Below are 17,835 nucleotides of genomic sequence, written 5' to 3' on the forward strand. Positions count from 1 at the left end.
TGGTTGCCGAATGAAACACAGTATTATATAACTATGGAGAACAGTGTATTATGTGACAATAGTTTGGGGAGGGAAGAGACACTGCCACAGGAAGTTATGTGTCATGTGCCTAGCATATCTTGCAGAGATTTCCTACTGTGCTACAAAGAGTAGGGGTGGTGTTGATGTAGGAATAATATATTGTGAACATTGTGTTCTGATGTTGCTCTATGTTGTAGCCCTACATTGCTATTCAAGTGAGCTTTTCCCAGCATACTTTCACCAGTGGTGGCGAGATGTGGTTGTGTGACCTTGGCAGGCATGCCTCAACTACTTCTCTGATTGAAGACAAACAATTGGAAATAATACAAATAACTGTGTGTGCGTGCGCGCACACACGTGTGAGTGAGTGAATGAGAGAGAGAGAGAGAGATCACAGCAAACAGAATGAGGAATTTCATGTCTGTATCCCCTAGTTGCAGTACTGAGGAAAATCCTTTTGCCGTTGGTAATATTTGCATTGAGAAGAAATTCCTCCTTTAGTGCTAGTGGAGGATTCTCAAGACAAATACTGTGGAGGATTTTCTTTCAATGCAAATTGGTTTGAAGGAGCAATTTTAAATCGGATGGGAATAGAATCAAAGGTTGAAGTCTCCCTCCTTGTCTGCTGTGTTGCTGATCCTCATTAGTCCCACACCCAGCAAGGGCAGTTCAAAATGGCTGCTGTTCAGAAACAGATAGTATCCAGCAGCAATTTGAACAGTGTTGTCACACCCTAGAGTTGCCTTCTCTAACCTGGCACCCTCCAGATAGGTTTAGGATTATCACACACACACACCTTTATCCTTGACCATTGTTCATGTTGGCTGAAATTGATGGATATTGTAATCCAAAGCATCTGAAGGGGGCAAGGCTGATGAAGGTTGCCCTAGAAAATTCTCATGATGTCTCTGTTCAGGTTATGGCCTTGCCTCTAGAGAGGAAGATTGTGTTTCAGTGGGTTTTTCGACTTAGTCAGCCAAAGTAAAGGCAAATTTAGCTCAGAATTTAAACTCTCTCTTTCTCTCAATGGTAGGGGTAAATGGTAGGGGTAAATGATCTGAATCAGAATAAAGCTGCTTTCTGTATTTCTAGTTTTATCTTATAGGAAAAAAGGGCATCTAAGCTTGCACTTGAATTTAGCATTTTTCAGATGTATTCAATGTGATAAATAAACAAAAAGACAAATAATAATATCCTACTTTAAATATTTTTTTTAAATATTCCTACAGAAAACATGTTAATTTTTCCTCCAGCTTGCCCAGACTCAGGATAAGGATGGTGTGGAGAAGAGAGTAGCCATTTTCTTTGTAACTTTTCAGTTGTGTATTGTGTTCCAGTTGTGTATTGTGTTCTGTACATTTATGTCTGCATCCAGTGATTTCTTGTAGACACATCGTAGAAGCTGTAATGATCACATGGAGCTTTTTGGCCCCTTTTCCTTTCTTAGAGTAGCTGCATATTTACCTTTTCACTGGAATTGCCAACCTTTTTTTTGTCCTTGCTCCTATGCTGTTAGGAAGTGACCTGCATAAATGTTGCAGTTTAAGTTTTCTTTATGACCTTTCACAAGGCTTCAAGAAAGGTGAAGAGAGGGAAAAGCTTCATAAGCTAAGAGCTGGCCAGATTTGACTGCCTGAGGCAGGTTAGCAAATTAGTCCTCTGCCCCCTGCACCTCAGTCAAGGTACATAATCACAGAGTCTGGCTAATTATTTTGGCACCTTAGGCAGAAAATGCCACAAGGGCCTCTCCCCTTTCCTGGCAGTAAAACAAGAACAAGAAACAACAACAGATTAAATAAATAACAATTTGCAGCTTTTTAAAGCTACCTCAAGCTACCTTACACTGCTGAAACCTGATGTTGTCATTCTGCTTAACAGTAAATCTAGCAAAGGCCATGCAACAGAAACTGTTGAACTATTATGCATGCAGAGAAAATGGCCCCAGGCAGCAGTTCTGCCCCTTTCTCACATGCTCACCCTGCCCCACAAGTTGTTCTGCCTCAGCCACTCAGCTCCTCTTCCCTAAACTGTGGGGATGCTGCCTTTTAGTATGCTGAAAGATACTTAGTCCAGTGCTGGACAGCGGTGCAACACTGACAGTGACTTCTATTTCAATGGAGTGATAGAGCCATTCTGTGAATGGAGCTGTCCAAGGTGCTAAGCCCTGTACTGTACTCAGAATAGGTTTAGAAGCTTGGGAAGTTTTGAATCTACCCAAAGTAGATTGACGGCATTACTGATAATGGATTTACCAGTTTGGGGTGAGGGAACACCATCTTGTCCTTGGCCTCAAGCAGGGAAGAAGCCTGGTCCTGTCCTGTTGAGTGCATGTGTATCGTCAAGTCATCTGGGTAACCCCATGAATTTCCTAGGGTTTTAATAGGCAAATAATACTCAGAGGTGGTTTTGTATTGCTTTCCTCTGAAATATAGCTACACCTGGTATTCCTTGGCAGACACACATCCAAGTACAAACCAGGCCTGACCCTGCTTAACTTCCAAGATCAGACAGAATCTGGTGCTTTCCACATATTTAGATTTTATATCTAGTCCTGTTACTGGCTGCCAAATGATTCAGTCTTCTTGCTTGTGTGTCCAGTGATTCATAGTCATTATGTCTTTTTCACCTTTTCTGAAATAAGTATGTTAAATTTTTATTTATTTATTTTAACTATTTCTGCATTGCCTCCCAGCCCACAAAGACTCCCAAAGTGATGAAAAAAAATGATTAAAGCAATACAAAGATTAAAACATTTTTAAAACACACAAGATATACTCTTTATGGAGTCCCAGAAAACATAATGACTGATCAAGACTGCAGTTATGTAGGCATGGCCTCCATAGATTCCCAGTGAGGTTCCCATGTGCAGACATTCATCCTAACAGTTGCTTATCCTTTGTATTGAAGTTGCATTGAAGTTATGGGATTTACAGAAGTGTTGATTCACCATTCAACACTGAATCTATTTAAATTGGTCCTAGCAATTGGATTTAGGCCTAAGTAACCAGATGACTCAGCTTACTTTTGTTCTACAGAAACAATCTAAGCGTAGGTGTTATTCAAATGGTGTTGGCATCACTTTCATTACTTTGAAGCATTTTAACAAAATTCTCATATATCTGAGTGTGAGACCTACCAGCAGGCAAGAATTCTCCATCTGTTGCACATAATCTGTCTTCAGTCACTTGGCTCGCCAAAAGGTACAGACTATACTCCAGCAACTGGCAATATCTTCAGGGTCTTCAGGAACAGGGCCAGTTCTTTCATTAGTATGAGGTGAGCACTTCAAGCAGTGGGAACCAGAGGGCAGCATCGGAGGCCAGATTCAGCAGCAATAGCTACCCCAGCAGTTGTCACAAACTTTCCAGCTCTTTCCTCTGGGAGAGAAAAAACTGCATATGCCACATAATGTTCCTGCTTCTAAACTAGAGTGCTGCCTCAGGTGTGGTGGAAGACTCTACCTATATGAAAACACTAATTTTCAAATAAGATTAATTTGCCCATCTAGTTGGCTAGTCTATGAGGACTAGGGATGGCAAGTCAAGAATATCACAGTCCTTGGGCCAACACATGAGATTTAGGCATGCTTCCTGCTGATGTTGCAGGAAACAAGCCTAGGTGATGCCATTAAGCACAATACATTATGCATCAACTACACTGGCCAAGAGCATATCATTAAAAAAAATAAACACTAAATCCAGCAATTGGAAAAAAATTTCTCTCACTGGAAATTAAGTTTGCCAAGCTCTGTACTGAACACCAAAGTCAGCTGTGTTTTTAAAATGTTTGTAAGTGTTGCTGTAAATGGGAGATGTAATCCAACCAAAATTTTCAAAGCCCTGCTTTGAAAAGAAGACAGTTGTAGCCATTCCAAAGCACCCTGGAGTACCCGGAAGTCAAGATTTGCCATACCCTCTAACATTTCACACACAAAAACCAGGACATGTGTGGCCAAGCAAAATAAGAATAGGATCAAAAGGGGGGGGGGGGTATTAATGAGGAAGAACACATAAGGCAGGAGAGGCTACAGTAATTTGTTTAGTCTCAGTACAGGGAAGGGCAAAATTCTTTCCTTTTCTCTTCCCTGGTGAGTTACTTGAGTGCAGACTAGTTTTGCACTTTGAATTCTGTTTTCAGGGATGGTAGTAAGCAGAGGACAAAGGAAGAAAGCAGGAGGAGAGAGAAACTGGTGCAGTTCAAAAGCACCTGAGAAAGTGCGAAAACAGAGGATTAACCTGGACAGTCCCTGTTATTTTGGGACCATTGGAGGTTATGATTTGGATTTCTGCAGTTTTCAAAGCAGTTCTCTCACACTGAGATTTCTTCCTCCTTGCCTCCAGGACTGGGGATCCAGAGTGCAGGCCCTGAGAAGTAAAAACCCTGATATGGAGGAAGGTCCATTGTGAAAAGCCTGAGATGTGGATGACTCATGATCAGAGCAGAGGTCCAGCCCTGCTCTGGACCAAAAAAGCTACAGAAAAATATTTTGAACAAATGAATGATATTATTCAGTGATGTTTTGAGGGAGGTCACAATTAGAGTGACTGTAACACTCCTTCTAAGCAGGTGAACCCCTCAAGTTCTCACTAGCAGGAATGTTATCAACATACTCCTCACAGTGGGCTTGTGTTTTAGGAAGGTGTGCCAATGCCTCTCCTCAAATGGGATAGTCATCCCAGTCCATTTATTTCTTGGACTTTTCATCAGCTAGATAGATTCATCAGCTTCAAGCCTTTTTGCTTTGGCCATTTTTTTTAACTTTAACTTTCATCAAAAGAGGCACTTTGTTTTTGTTTTGTTCCTTGTACCATTTTACATAAGCATTATTTCATTATTTCAATATTTACTGGGCATAAATTCTGTAATTTTAAGTGTTTAGTATGTGTGGTTGGTTATGTAAGACAAGCATCTGTTTTCTGGAGGGAATGACTAGGCAGGAGGATGAGCCATATTAAATAATGATTTCTCTTAAATTCTTTAGAGGAATTAGATTGAATGTCTTTGTGTTATAATAATAAATAAACAAACAAATGTACTCACCACTAGTACATCAGTCTTCTTTGCTTGGACTTTGCTAGACCTATATATGAGATGTAGTTCACAGTCTAAAATTTTAATTTCTCAGCAACCTGTTGAATCCCACAAATATGTGCATAAATTGAAAATCCATCTAATGATCCAGGATGCCATCTTTCTCACCTAGAAATACATTCAATGGCCAAAAAGGAAGAAAGCCATGAAATGCAAACATTCAAACAAATTTTAAATCATTTTTTTTAAAAAAGAGAATTTACAGAAGAAAAAAAATCTAGAAACATGACATAGCCAGATAATAGTACATGACACTGATAAATATTCCACACTAACTGTTTAAATTTCTAATTCAATCTGTCTTGCATCTGAGCTCTTGTAAAGCTCATGTTTCCCTCTTAAATTCATTGTTATTGTCTGTTTCTCTACAATTGCATATTACCAACTATAATTTTACTAGCTAAGGTAGAATCTCAGTAGCCTAAATACCCCAAAGACACCATATCTCACCTGATCTTGGAAGATAACTAAGGACAGGCCTGATTAGTATGTGGATGAGAAACTACCAAGAAAAAACACCTGCTGTAGGCCAATGCTACATAAAATGGGGGGCCCTGGAGCAGTGCTGGTTCCCGAGCCATTGGTTGCTGGTTCCTGGCAATTTTCCAGGAGAGAAAGAAACAATTGGACCCAGTGGGCACAAATTTAATGCTGATCCCTGGCACACTGGGGAAAGCAATGGCTGGTCCCTCACAACTGGTAGCCTGACAAGCACTGCTGTAGCCTATATTCAGGGAAGGTAGCAAGAAACCATCTTGGAGCACCTCTTGCGTAAGAAAATACTATGAAAGTATTGGGATTGCCACAAGTTGACAGACAGTTTGAAGGAACATACACACACAAACAGCTAGAAATTTTGTTCCCTTGGTCAGTTTGTAAGAACAGGAATATGTGAAAATGAGAAACATTTGGATGGCATTGTGATGCTGTGCCTTCAAGTCATTTCCATCTTATGGTGATCTAAGGTGAACTTGTCATGGGGTTTTCTGGGGCTGAGAGTGTGTGACTCACCCAAGGTCATGGCTGAACTGAGAATCGAACCATGATCTCTATAGAGTCATAGTCAATAGTCAAAACCACTACACCATGCTGGTTCTGGGCTTGATGGCATGCATTTTCCTTATTTCCCTTTTCTGTGTAAGAGGTGAGATTTCTACAAAACAACAACAACAACGTTACCTAGTGAGGAATGCATTAAGGGTAAGATCATAGGAACTTTGCCATTAATGGTAGTGACACTATCTCTTTGGGACTCTCTTTCAAGGGAGATTGTTATTGTCTTCCTTAGGTACCTTTGCTGATATTTGGAAATGCTTTTTTCATGCTTTCCCTACTCACTGTGCTATTTGTGGTATAAATCAAATTTCTAGCAACCTCTTGAATCAGGTATTGAATGGTACTTCAACACTCATATGAATCCTGTTGCTTCTAGGGACCTACTCTAGTTGGGATCAGTAACTGGATTTGGGCCTATGAATTGCTAAATGGGATTGTTCCTTTCCTCCTTGATAATGTTGTGGTATTGGGTTGTACTTTTAATCATACATTTGGGTTTCATGGTTCTGTTTGTTGCACTTTGTATGAGACAGAACTCAGGCACCTTAGAAGAAAATTAAAATCCTGACAAAATCCTGACAAAGGTTCTTTTCCATTGGAGAGGGCACAGCTTTGGACAGAGAATCAACTCGAGATGACAGATCTCTGAAGGCAAAAGCTGGCATTTCTTCTAGCTGGTCAGGCATTCAGATATATGTAAAATATTAATGCCTTTCGGGAACTTCTAAAAAGAATTACAGAAGAGTAGAGAAACTAACTTGTCTAATACAGCACAAGCTGCAGTGCACTTCTTGTGAACTGAAATTCACCTAAAGCAAGCAGAGGAAAAACCGCAAAGCTAGCAGGGGGGGAAATCCAGTTTTTAATACTGGTCATCCACTGTCAAGCAGAATACAAAACTGGCAGATCAGCCTGTGACATGTAGGCCTGAGCCTTTGTTCTTAGTTAATGACACAGGTTTCATCCACTCTTCAGTTGCAGCCATACCGAGGCTTATGCATGTGGCTTTTCAATACACACACACACACACACATATATATTTGAAAGAACTTCCATGAAAGCCAGAAGGGTCGGCCTCTAAGATCTTCTCGGCTTCAATTTTCAGTTTAATAGGCCAGTCTGGATGTTGTCATGGCAGCCATCTTGAAAACCAGGGAGAGTTGGTGTTTCTCTCTCTCTCTCTCTCTCTGTGTCACTTTGGGCTAATATGTGGGAGTTCCCATTCTTGTTTTTCACCTGTACAGACTTTTCATTCATGCAGAATCCCATTGACAAGGCCTGAAAGGTGATTAAACCATACATTTGTTTTAAAAACAACAATGCACATTTCAGTTTAAATTCAGAATGTGCTTGGAAGGGCTAATCTGCTCAGAGAGCACCCTTCAACCCCCCCCCCCCCCCGCCGCCGCCTTTTTTCCTATCCTCTTCATAGCAAGAAACCTGACCAAAGCCTCCATGCAGCTCCTGTTCTTGGCACCCAAACCCTTTCTGGGTAGATATTGGAGGGAAAAGGCGCGGAGACAGAGGGCTCCAGAGGCAACCGTGCCAAATGGTTCTTGTGACATGAGAGATTCTGGACTCCTCTTTGGTCAAGGCATGGGCTATATGTGAAGTCGAAGGCTTTCATGGCTGGCATCCATAGTTTCTTGTGGGCTTTTGGGGGATATGTGGCCATGTTCTAGAAGAGTTTATTCCTGACGTTTTGCCAAACCCACAAGAAACCCATTAGTTATATGTTTACCAATGAGTTGCTCTTGGGAAAAGGGTGATGGTGAGGAGGGAGAGGGAACCGTTTGTCAAAGTGGAGGAGCAAGGAAGGCGGGCCGGGGGTCCCTCACTTCTCCTCCTGCTGCCTGGCCCCTCCCTTCCTTCCTTCCCTCCTCCCTCCCCCCTCCCTTGAGTAATGGTGGGGGAGGGCTTGGAGGGTCTTTTCGGGAGGAGAGCAGGGGAGCCGAGAGGGGACCCCTGGACGAGCGAGGGAAGAAGAGGAAGAAGAGGAGGAGGAGGAAGAAGAAGAGGAAGAAGAGGAGGGGGAGAAGACGGAGGAGGAGGGAGAGGAGGAAGAAGAGGAGTAAGAAGAGGAGGAGGAGGAGAGGAAGAAGAGGAAGAGGAGGAGGAGGAGAGGAAAGAAGAGGAAGGAGAGGAAGAAGAAGAGGAGTAAGAAGAAGAAGAGGAGGAGGAGGAGGAGGAGGAGAGGAAGAGGAGGAGGAAGCGGCAGAGGAAGCGTCTGTCTGGGCGGCTGAGGCTGGTGGTGCTGCCTCGGGAGCCTAGCCTAGCCTAGTGCTCTTCCTCCTCCTCCTCCTCCTCCTCCTGGTGCTGCGGCTGAGAGGCAGAAGAAGCAGAAGAGGCCGGAGGAGGAGGAGGAGAAGGAGGAGGTCCGTCCAGGGCCCGGGATGCTCCCTGCTCTGCCGCCTGCCAAGCAAGAAGAAGAAGAAGAAGAAGAAGAAGAAGAAGAAGGCTTCTCCTCCTCCTCCTCCTCCGTGGGCCAGGGCTGGCAAGAAGAGGGGCGCCTCCGGTGAGCCCCTGCCCCCTCTTCCCCTCCCTCCCTCCCTCCCTCCCTCCCCCCGGAGCCCAGGGCAGGAGGAGCAGCCCAGGAGGAGGAGGAGGAGGAGGCGGCGAGGCGAGCGCCCAGAGCTCCGGCGGGGAGCGCACCGCAGTGGCCGCCCACAGCTCCCCCGACGACGGCCGAGGCGACGACGACGACGCCCCAGCGCCCCCGCCGCTGCCCTGGCTGAGCCCCCTCCGGCTCCGTGGGCTTCCCCTGGACGAGGAGGCTGCTGCTTGGCCCGAGGGAGCAGGAGGCGGCGAGGGTCGGCGGAGGGAGCCAGGCAGGGCGGCCCGTCGAGGGAGGCCAGGCCGAAGGAGGAGCGGGGCATGTGGATGCTGGCCGCCCTCTTCCTCCCCAGCATCCTCCATGGTGGGTCGCCCCCCGGGGCAGCGGCGGATGGGGCCCGGGGAGGGAGGCAGGGAGGCAGGGCAGCCCCTCGGGACATCTATCTATCTATCTATCTATCTATCTATCTATCTATCTATCTATCTATCATCTATCTGCTCCTGACACCACAAATGCTTTACATACGAACGACAATCTATATCTCTCTATTTATCTTTCTATACACACACAGAAGTGCTTTAAATACAAACGAAAATCTATCTGTCTACACACACACACGGTCCTGATACCACACACACATATGTATATGTATGTATATGTATATATAGTATTATCCCACAAATACTTTAAGTACAAACTAGTCTGTCTGTCTGTCTGTCTGCTCCTACAGATGCTTTAAATACAAACGAGAATCTGTCGACACACACACACACACACACACACACACGTATATATGCTCCTAATACCAGAAATGCTTTCAATCCAAACGAAAATCTATCTACACAGACACACACATGTTGCAATGACCATATATATATATATATATATATAGTAATGTACCACAAATCCTTTAAGTACGAACAAGTCTCTGTCTGTTCTGTCTCCCTATCTGCCTTGTATTTCAGGCATTTGTGGTATCATCAGGAGCTTCGGGTGGAAGGCAGGAAGGCAGGAAGGCTGACTGTGTGACCCTCCTTGGAGTCGGCTTGCTTGCCGACTCTCCATGTCCTTCTTGCCTGTCAGCCCTGGAGCAAAGGCAGGGGTCTTGTCTCCACCTTGCCTCTGTCTCTATGAAGGAAGGGATGCTCAGGGTCTGGAAAGGCTGAGCCAGAGGAACGTTTTCCTCTTGGTGTATCTTCATTATGATTCTTGAGAAGTCTCATTACTTTCCTTTTTCGTGGCAGTTTGGAAACTCCTCTCTCAGGGCAGAAGGGGATGGGACTTGCTCTGTCTCCTCATCAGACTCATTTTTGTACAACGATGCACTGATGGCCATGACGTCACTTGGAGGGAAAAAAGGCTTGGGGACTCTTTCAATCCATTCTAAAGTTAAAGAGAAGTAATGATGGGAAGGGAAAAGGCAAGCTTTATGGTCTTTCTGATATTCCCTCGCAGCTTTCCCCCCTTCTTCCTGAGGATTTGATTGGAATTCATGCCTGTCTGTTATTTTCCATCCTGGCCAAGCGCTGGAGTGAATGCACAGGGTTGTTTTTTTATTATACTGTAGATCAGCATTACTTCTTAAGGAAAGAAATGGCACAGGTACAAATGTGAGGGATGTTAACGCCTCAAAAGAGGTAAAATAGAAATAACGCCATATATACTGTGCTGCTAGATGTCCCTGCTATGTGACGTTCGCGTTTTTCAAATCTGAGAGCATAGCTCTTCTTAAAATGCATTAATATGCTGACAGTTAAAATGGAAAGATTAAGCACACAATTTCCAAAATAGGCAAAGCAGACAGAATGGAATAATGTGGAGAGTGAGGATGAATGAGGGAGAAAAGCGGAGAGGGAGGGAGAGGGAGAGAAAGAGAGATTTTCCTGGAAGATACAAATAATTGAAGCTTCAAGGAGAGAGTGAGGAGGAGGGTGCCTTCAGGTTTGCCTGGCTAGGCTCTGGATGGAAAAATACATGGGCAAGCAGGGTGTCCTTAGAACGAACAGACAGACTGGACAGAAAATTAAAGCAATACGGAATGAAATATAAAATGTGGGTAAAGAAGAGATTATTAGAATGGTCCTAAATATTTTGACTAATGGCAGTCTGCACAATATAAAACAATTGCCCTAACCATAAAGATCATGGCAACAAGTTTATCATAAAGATGTGTCTGTGTTTGCTTTTTTTGCAAACAGAAATAGCCCTCTGGTTGTGACCTTTCTAGAAAGAGACCTTTTAGAATACAGATTTGCTTTCCGTTGCTTAAAAAGAGCGAAAAGGGACTGGCATGTCTATTTTAAATCAATATTGTTACCTTTGAAGAGAGCTAGCATCACAAAAGAATTCAGTTTAGGCGGATCTAAATTGTTTTGCACAATTAGGTGGGGAGGAAAAGATCATGTTGCTCTGTTGCTGTATAGATCCTTGTTTTGTGGAGGTGAAGTGTTCTAACTATGTAGTGCTCTTATAATCAATTCAATAGCAATCTGCAAAAGATTTTTTGAAAATCAGTGTGTTCAGATGGAAGAGGTTATAGGACAAAACTGTAAGGGTATCACATTGCCAGTTTAATCTATATATACCCTTATAATCATTAGCAATTTTAAAATCCATTCTTTGGGGCTGCAAATCAAGAAGAAAATGGGTTAGAGGTTTTTCTTTTAAATTCCTCCGTGGATAATAAGGTGCTTGAATCATACCAAAAGGTGCTACATGTGTGCACATATGAATATAGATAACTGAAATGGGAACTGTCCCTCTAATGCAGGCTATATCTTTGATGCACATAGCTGGTTCCTTCATTGTAAAATGCTCAAAATTTCTAAGGCTTTTCATTTTAATTTTTTTTTAATGCTCACAGAAATATTGGAGGTCTTTTTGCATCAGACCCCACATATTAAAGAGATTAACACATTTAATAACATATTAAAGATAATCTATATGTTTGAAACAATATCCTACAAGGGGAAGATGTGCTAGCAAGTCAAATTAAATTCTGTTATGAAAATGTTATTAGAAACGTGTCTAGAAAGTATACACTTATTAATGATGTGACACCTATATAATCTAAATGTTTCTATAAATATAAATATTTCAGAATTATTAAGGCTTTAAAGCAATTAGGTAGTTCACTTTGGCTCACATCATATAAGCCCCTGAAAGACATATTTAGTTATTTTTTGGGAATGGACATGCCTCAAAATTATTTGTATTGCAAAATTGTCAAGTGGGTTTTTATGAAATGTTCACTCCCTGCTCCATGTTGGAGCTTCCTTTTAAACAGCAAAATGTACCCTAAAGCACAGGCATGCATAAAAGGGAGCAAATATATTTGTGTATGTTTTTCAGTGCACACAAGCCTAGTGTGAAATAAATGTAGCCTGTAAGGTTGTTTGTGGTGTTAGGTATGATTTATACATCAGGTTAAACTATTCATTTTTAAAGCACATTGTTGGTCCCAAGCAGTATTCTGCTATCCGAAGAAGAATGTGTAGGTGCTTAGGCCTAGCAGAGTATGAAATAGGAAGACTGCCAATATAATAACACTGAACAGTAGCTGTGTTGGCTGATACGAAGAGGATGCTTTATGAACAAAATTGGTATGTTGCAACAGATAAACAGTTCCCCTTGAACAAAATCTTCCTAATTATTCTTTCTATGTAAGCTCTCAAGTCTGATTTCATAAAACACAGATAAAATGGTGTATTAATCATTTGTGTTTCTGAGATGGGTGTACGTTTTCAAAACAGTTGATGTTAATAGGACCTGTGTATCTACAGCCTTTTCTAAGCAGAATCAAGTATTTCTGGGTTTTGCCTGCTATGTTAAGGCATTTTAGAAATCAAGCAGTTTCACAGGGGAATAAAATTTGGGTTCCTGCAATCAATAAAGAACCAATATAACTTCTGAGTTTAAAAATGCCAGTTTTAAAAATCACCTTGAAGCATATTCAGTAGCTGCTTGTTTGACATTGCAAAATTTAAAATACTGGGTTTTTCTTTTAATTATTGGTAAAAATATGGTGATATTTTTGCAGGCAGTATGCATTTATGTTAACATGTTCTTTTCTGTCTTTTTTGCAACATGCCTGTGGCATTTTGCTGGTTTTTTTAAAAAAAAATCAATAGAAAACGTAGGATGTAACTAATAAAGGAGAGGTAATGCTAAAAATAGATCTCCATTAAAAAGACTCCACTTGGTATCTATAATGCATGGATCTCTGTATGGTCTTGTTGATCTTGTACAGTGACTGGAGTGCTTTTATTTTATTAGTACTGTATGTCAGAATACTGGAATTGTAGGAGCAGGTGAGAGAGCTAAACCACAGGAAGATAGATTGTGCAATAAATGTATGGAGAACACAAGTGTCATGAGTTGGATGTGGAGATGCTGGGGATGGTGGGACCAGGGCATGGAGTGAAAAATACTAAGATTTCTACATTGGTCAGTTGTTTAGTGAGCTACAGGAATACTAAGTCTGTGGGTGGGGGGGAGGGAGTGATATACTAAATATAGCTACTCACTGCTTCCCTACAAAATCTGCTGGGCATAGTTTGAACATTTTTGAAAAGGCTACATGTATGGAACTCTCACTGTTGAGTCCAAGAGAGAATGTTACATGCTCTGTATGTGTATTTAATTACCATCCAGCCATGTGGACACATTTACTTTTGTGCAGGGAGTTCCCTTGGTTGAATGGAAGGTGAAGGTTCAGGTAACTAAGGTGCTTTGGGAAGCAAAAAGAGAGCATTTTAATATATCCAGGACTCTCAAAATCTAATTTAAACTTGTCTAACACAGACACGCAGGCACAGACACAGACACACACACCAGACACCTTTAACAGCAAGGATGCTGAATGGATCAGATGGAATCAATATACTGGTTTGAGCAGCTATTTCATGTTACCTAGAGAGTATTAAGAATAATATTTAGTAGCCATTGCCTTGGTTGACCTGATTCCACATTGACCTGTTCTAAGAGAAGTCACACATTCTTTCATGCTGATAATGGAGAAACATGACATTTGCATTAATTAGGAAGCCGGATGCATTTCAAACAAATTATTCTTCTTTGTGTTGAGTAGTGGTCTAATAATGTGGCACTTTAATGTGCACCAGGAGGCCTTTTGACGGGCTTCACCGGATGCATAATGAGATACTATGCCATAATGCTGCCTGCCTTCCAGTCTGTTTAGTAGGACACTAGTGGGCAGCAAACCACACAAGACTGGCAACATTTCAGGAGAGGAGAAGAAATAGAGAGGAACTACTCAATAGACAGAATACACAATTACCTTTCCAGCGCTCCCTTCTACTTTGTCGTTTGGTCTGTCATTTCTAGAGCATACTGTTCTACTTTCTTTTCTCTTTCCTTCATGAAACCAATGCATGAATAGTAGCTTTTAATGAGGAAAAGGCAAGAGAGAAATGCATCTGTGTGAAACAGGCAGATGTGCATTGCTGTAAATGGAGGTAAAGGCCAATCAAAGTGAAGGACAAAAGAACTGGTGAACAGAAAGGCTATGAAAGTACAGAAATTGTTCCTGCCTTCATTGCTCACCCTTTAGGGTTTCCAAAGGAAGATGTTCCTCTGTTGACATTTGCAAGAGAGGGAGAGAAAGAGGCAGGTGATCCAAAGATGGCAATCAAAGTAAGATTTAAAAATCAAAAGGTTGTTGAAAGAAACAACAACTAGCAAATCAGAACTAAGGGAAGTGCTTTCAATACAACTCTGTTATAAGGTGTACTAGGCATGTTTTGGGCAATATTAATGAATAGAGTAATTAAGAAGGCCATTGTGCTATTGTAACATACCAAACACATGTCCTAATCAGTCTGTCTTTTTGTCTACCTGCATAATACTGTACTATGATTTTATAGAAAGCAGCAAAGCTTGTGTGTTGTATCTAGTATGATTTGCTAAAGTATCATGGAAAGGAACATATAACAGTGTAACAGTATAACAGTGATTATTTTGGAGTAGCAGTTTCAATGACATTATGGGTGTTCATGAATTAAGCACAAAGTGGTTTCCCCCTCCCAAAGTACAAGTAAACATTTTGCAAAGAATTTCAAGTTATTCATCATATTTTTAAAACCTGACAATTTTTTTGACTATCATGTGTGTTGTTAAGAGCATGAGCTTTTAGCTAGTGGTTCCCATTTCAGTTTTCTTGTCAATTAATTATTGGGAGTAAGATTGGTTTATATGAGAAATATAAGAATCAATGCACTAAATGTTAAGCATGATGTAACTCTAATAAAATTCTTTGGAGCCACACACCTAGCATCGAAAATTCAAATGATCATGTGTGCATAGGGTTTCCACCAAGCTCTCTTTCCTACCTGTATTTCATGGAGGGAAATCTCTTGTACACTTGAACTGTGCTTACTCTATCCCTAAGGGTGTGTGTAGTGCCAGTGACTGTATTCCTGATAGCCACACCATTGGCAATGGAAAGGCTGCATGCACATCAATGCTGCTAGGTCCGGACAACCAAGTAAATACCTGCAACTGTCCTGATTTGGGAGGGAAAGACCCAGCTTTAAAATGTCCCAATTTCTCTCTCCCTCCCACTTTCCTTCTTCATCCTCAGCTTATTTCATTTACTGCAAACTGAGTTAAAAGTGCAAAAGCATGGAGAGAGTAGAGGAGGGAGTGGAATTTTGCCCTTCCCAGTGTGCAAACTGCTGCAGCCTCCCCTAACTTGTTTGTTCAGTGATACTGATAATTTTTCACCTATAAATTTTATTGATAATTTTTGCCATCTTGACCACTGTTGTTATTTGGCCACATGTGTCTTGGTTTCTTATCTGTGAAATGGTGGAAGGTATGCAAGTGCTAGTCTTCCACTTTGCTTTCCCCCTTATGAGACAGTAGTCCCATGTAAACCCAAAGGCAGTCTGGGAAAATGAAGATGATGAGCATGACTGCAGCTTCCTTTGCAATATGCTTGGCCTAATTTATTTTATTACATATTTCTCCCATTATTATGCTGCATATGGGACCCAAGGCAGGTTAAAAAAGGCTAAAACAAGATAAGCCAAAAACCTCATACTAAAAAAAAGTTAAAACAGTTAAACAAATCATCACATTAAAACATTATTAATTTTTAAAAGTAGAACATAATTTTAAAACACAACAGTAAAATTAAAAATACAGCAGTCCCCCATCCCTCCATAAAAAGACTCCCGTTTTGTTGTTGTGTGATTTCAAGCCATCTATATGGTGACCCTATGGCAAAGGTTTTCTTAATGATTCCTTCAAGATATTGTTTCACAAAAGAAGCAAAACTTTGGTCACTGTCCTATGCATACTCACTTTATAAAATATCTTGTTTGCAACAGTCAGCTAAGCAAGCAGCTGTTTACAAGCCTTTGATTTCTCTTCAGCATTTTTTTCAGGTTTGACATACAGAAGGAGCATTTAAGATGAAAGGCCATACTAGAGAATCAGTATCTTGTAACTAATGTATCTTATAACTTCACGGCTTTATCTGTGCCAGCCAATGGCAGTTGGAAATGCCTATGTTGGTGAATCTGCTCTGGGTTTTAGGCTGAACTTTAATGGAGCTATCCAAGGTTCTGAACCTACATTTGGGGAAAAGGTTGAGAAACATGAATAATGCTTTTAAAGTTCAAACTAAAGACCAGAACAGATTTAGTGCTCCCACTGACATAAATGCCACTCATTGACACTGGCACCAGCCATTTGCCATTGAAATCTGCATCTGCTTTTCAAAAGGTCATCTATTCAAGTCCTATTCCCTCTGGTATGAGAAAAACAACCAAAGGAGTGAATTCTCCTACTGAAGTTTACTCAAAGGTATTCAGTGTGGGAGGTGGAGCACTAAGCAGTAGTTAGCACTTGAAATTGTAGATTTAAACATTGACTTACAAGCAGATCTACTGACAAGGAACCACCATAACATGCCAAGGAGCTAGCTCCCTGGCCATTCAGATATGGTGAGGGTTACTGCAAAAGTGATCATGGTGGAGGCTCGGTTATGAGAAGTCTGGTCCAGGGAGATGGCATTCAAAGAGCATATATTTGTATGAGAGGCAAGATTCAGTTTATGTTTCAAGGGCCTGTCACGGCAGGACAGCACACATGGGAAATGAATATGGGATTAAGGCCAGCTAGCACCCACTGGAGGACCTTGGGCAAGTCACACTCTCAGCTTCAGAGAAAGGCAATGGAAACCCCCTCTGAACATTTCCATGTGCCAAGAAAACCACATGATAGGTTCGCCTTAGGCTCACCATAATTTGGAAATAACTTGAAGGTGTGCAACCATAAAGCAGGTACTCTAAAGGGTACTCTAAATGATCTATGGGTGTTCTTGTGCATGGAGATGCCTGTTAAGCTTTTGAAAGAAACAGTTCATTCTTTCCCTGGGTAGTTTATGTATGAGAAAAACATGAGGAGTATGTTCTGCATCTAAACAGTGTATTCTGTAATCAGAATTTTACATGAACTAATTGGCATATGACTGAGTGTGGAGGATTGTGTGTGCAGACTGTGTGTGTCCTTTCCTCCCACCAGGCTTGGAAACTTTGTTATTATCATTATCTACAAAAAGTGATATGCCATTGTAATTACATTTTTAAAAAAGCTCATCTTTATTTTTCTGTTTCCTGAAAGCAACCAAACTATGACACTTTTGGTTACTGTAAATAAAATAAATAAATATTAAAAACTGTTGGCCTGTAGCACAAAACATACTTAAGCTGTAAGCATCCCATGTAAATAAGAAAGGTGTTTTAAGACCCTAACTGATACCACACTATCATGGCTCTGTCCTGTGGAATGCTGGGGTTTCTAGGTTTGTTGTAGTACCAGAGCTCTCCGACAGAGAATGCTAAATATCTCACAAAACCAGAAATGCCAGAATTCCATAGCATTGAACCATGGCAGTTAAAGCGGTCTCAAACTGCATGAATTATACAGCGTAGATGTAGCTCCCCCCCAGTTCTATTTGTATCACAAAAACAGAGAAGTTATCCCCTGCTATGCTACAGTCTTAATGTAACATAGGCCCTGTACAGACAGGCCAAAATAAAGCTGCTTTGGATCACTTTAGAGGTGTGCTGTTTAAATGATGCATG

The 17,835-nt window shown here is 41.4% G+C and overlaps 1 protein-coding gene across 3 annotated transcripts in view; it reads left to right on the top strand.

Moving 5' to 3' along the window:
• DSCAM (DS cell adhesion molecule) overlaps nucleotides 1-17,835 on the top strand; it is a 486,147-nt gene that overhangs the window by 5,286 nt on the left and 463,026 nt on the right. The window contains exon 1 of one of the 3 annotated variants that reach the window (XM_089511984.1): nucleotides 8,783-9,085. The exons of 1 other annotated variant lie outside the window; for it this stretch is intronic. In XM_089511984.1, coding sequence (XP_089368110.1) covers nucleotides 9,043-9,085 — 43 coding nt within the window. In that variant the 5' untranslated portion in view covers nucleotides 8,783-9,042. Of the gene's footprint in view, nucleotides 1-8,782; nucleotides 9,086-17,835 lie in introns of those variants that run through there. One more of the 3 variants, XM_089511982.1, reaches the window with a different exon arrangement.

This window comes from Sceloporus occidentalis, unplaced genomic scaffold (assembly GCF_023333645.1).
Source record: "Sceloporus occidentalis isolate IW3139 unplaced genomic scaffold, rSceOcc1.0.p SCAF_2, whole genome shotgun sequence".
NCBI classification, from domain to species: Eukaryota; Metazoa; Chordata; class Lepidosauria; order Squamata; family Phrynosomatidae; genus Sceloporus; species Sceloporus occidentalis.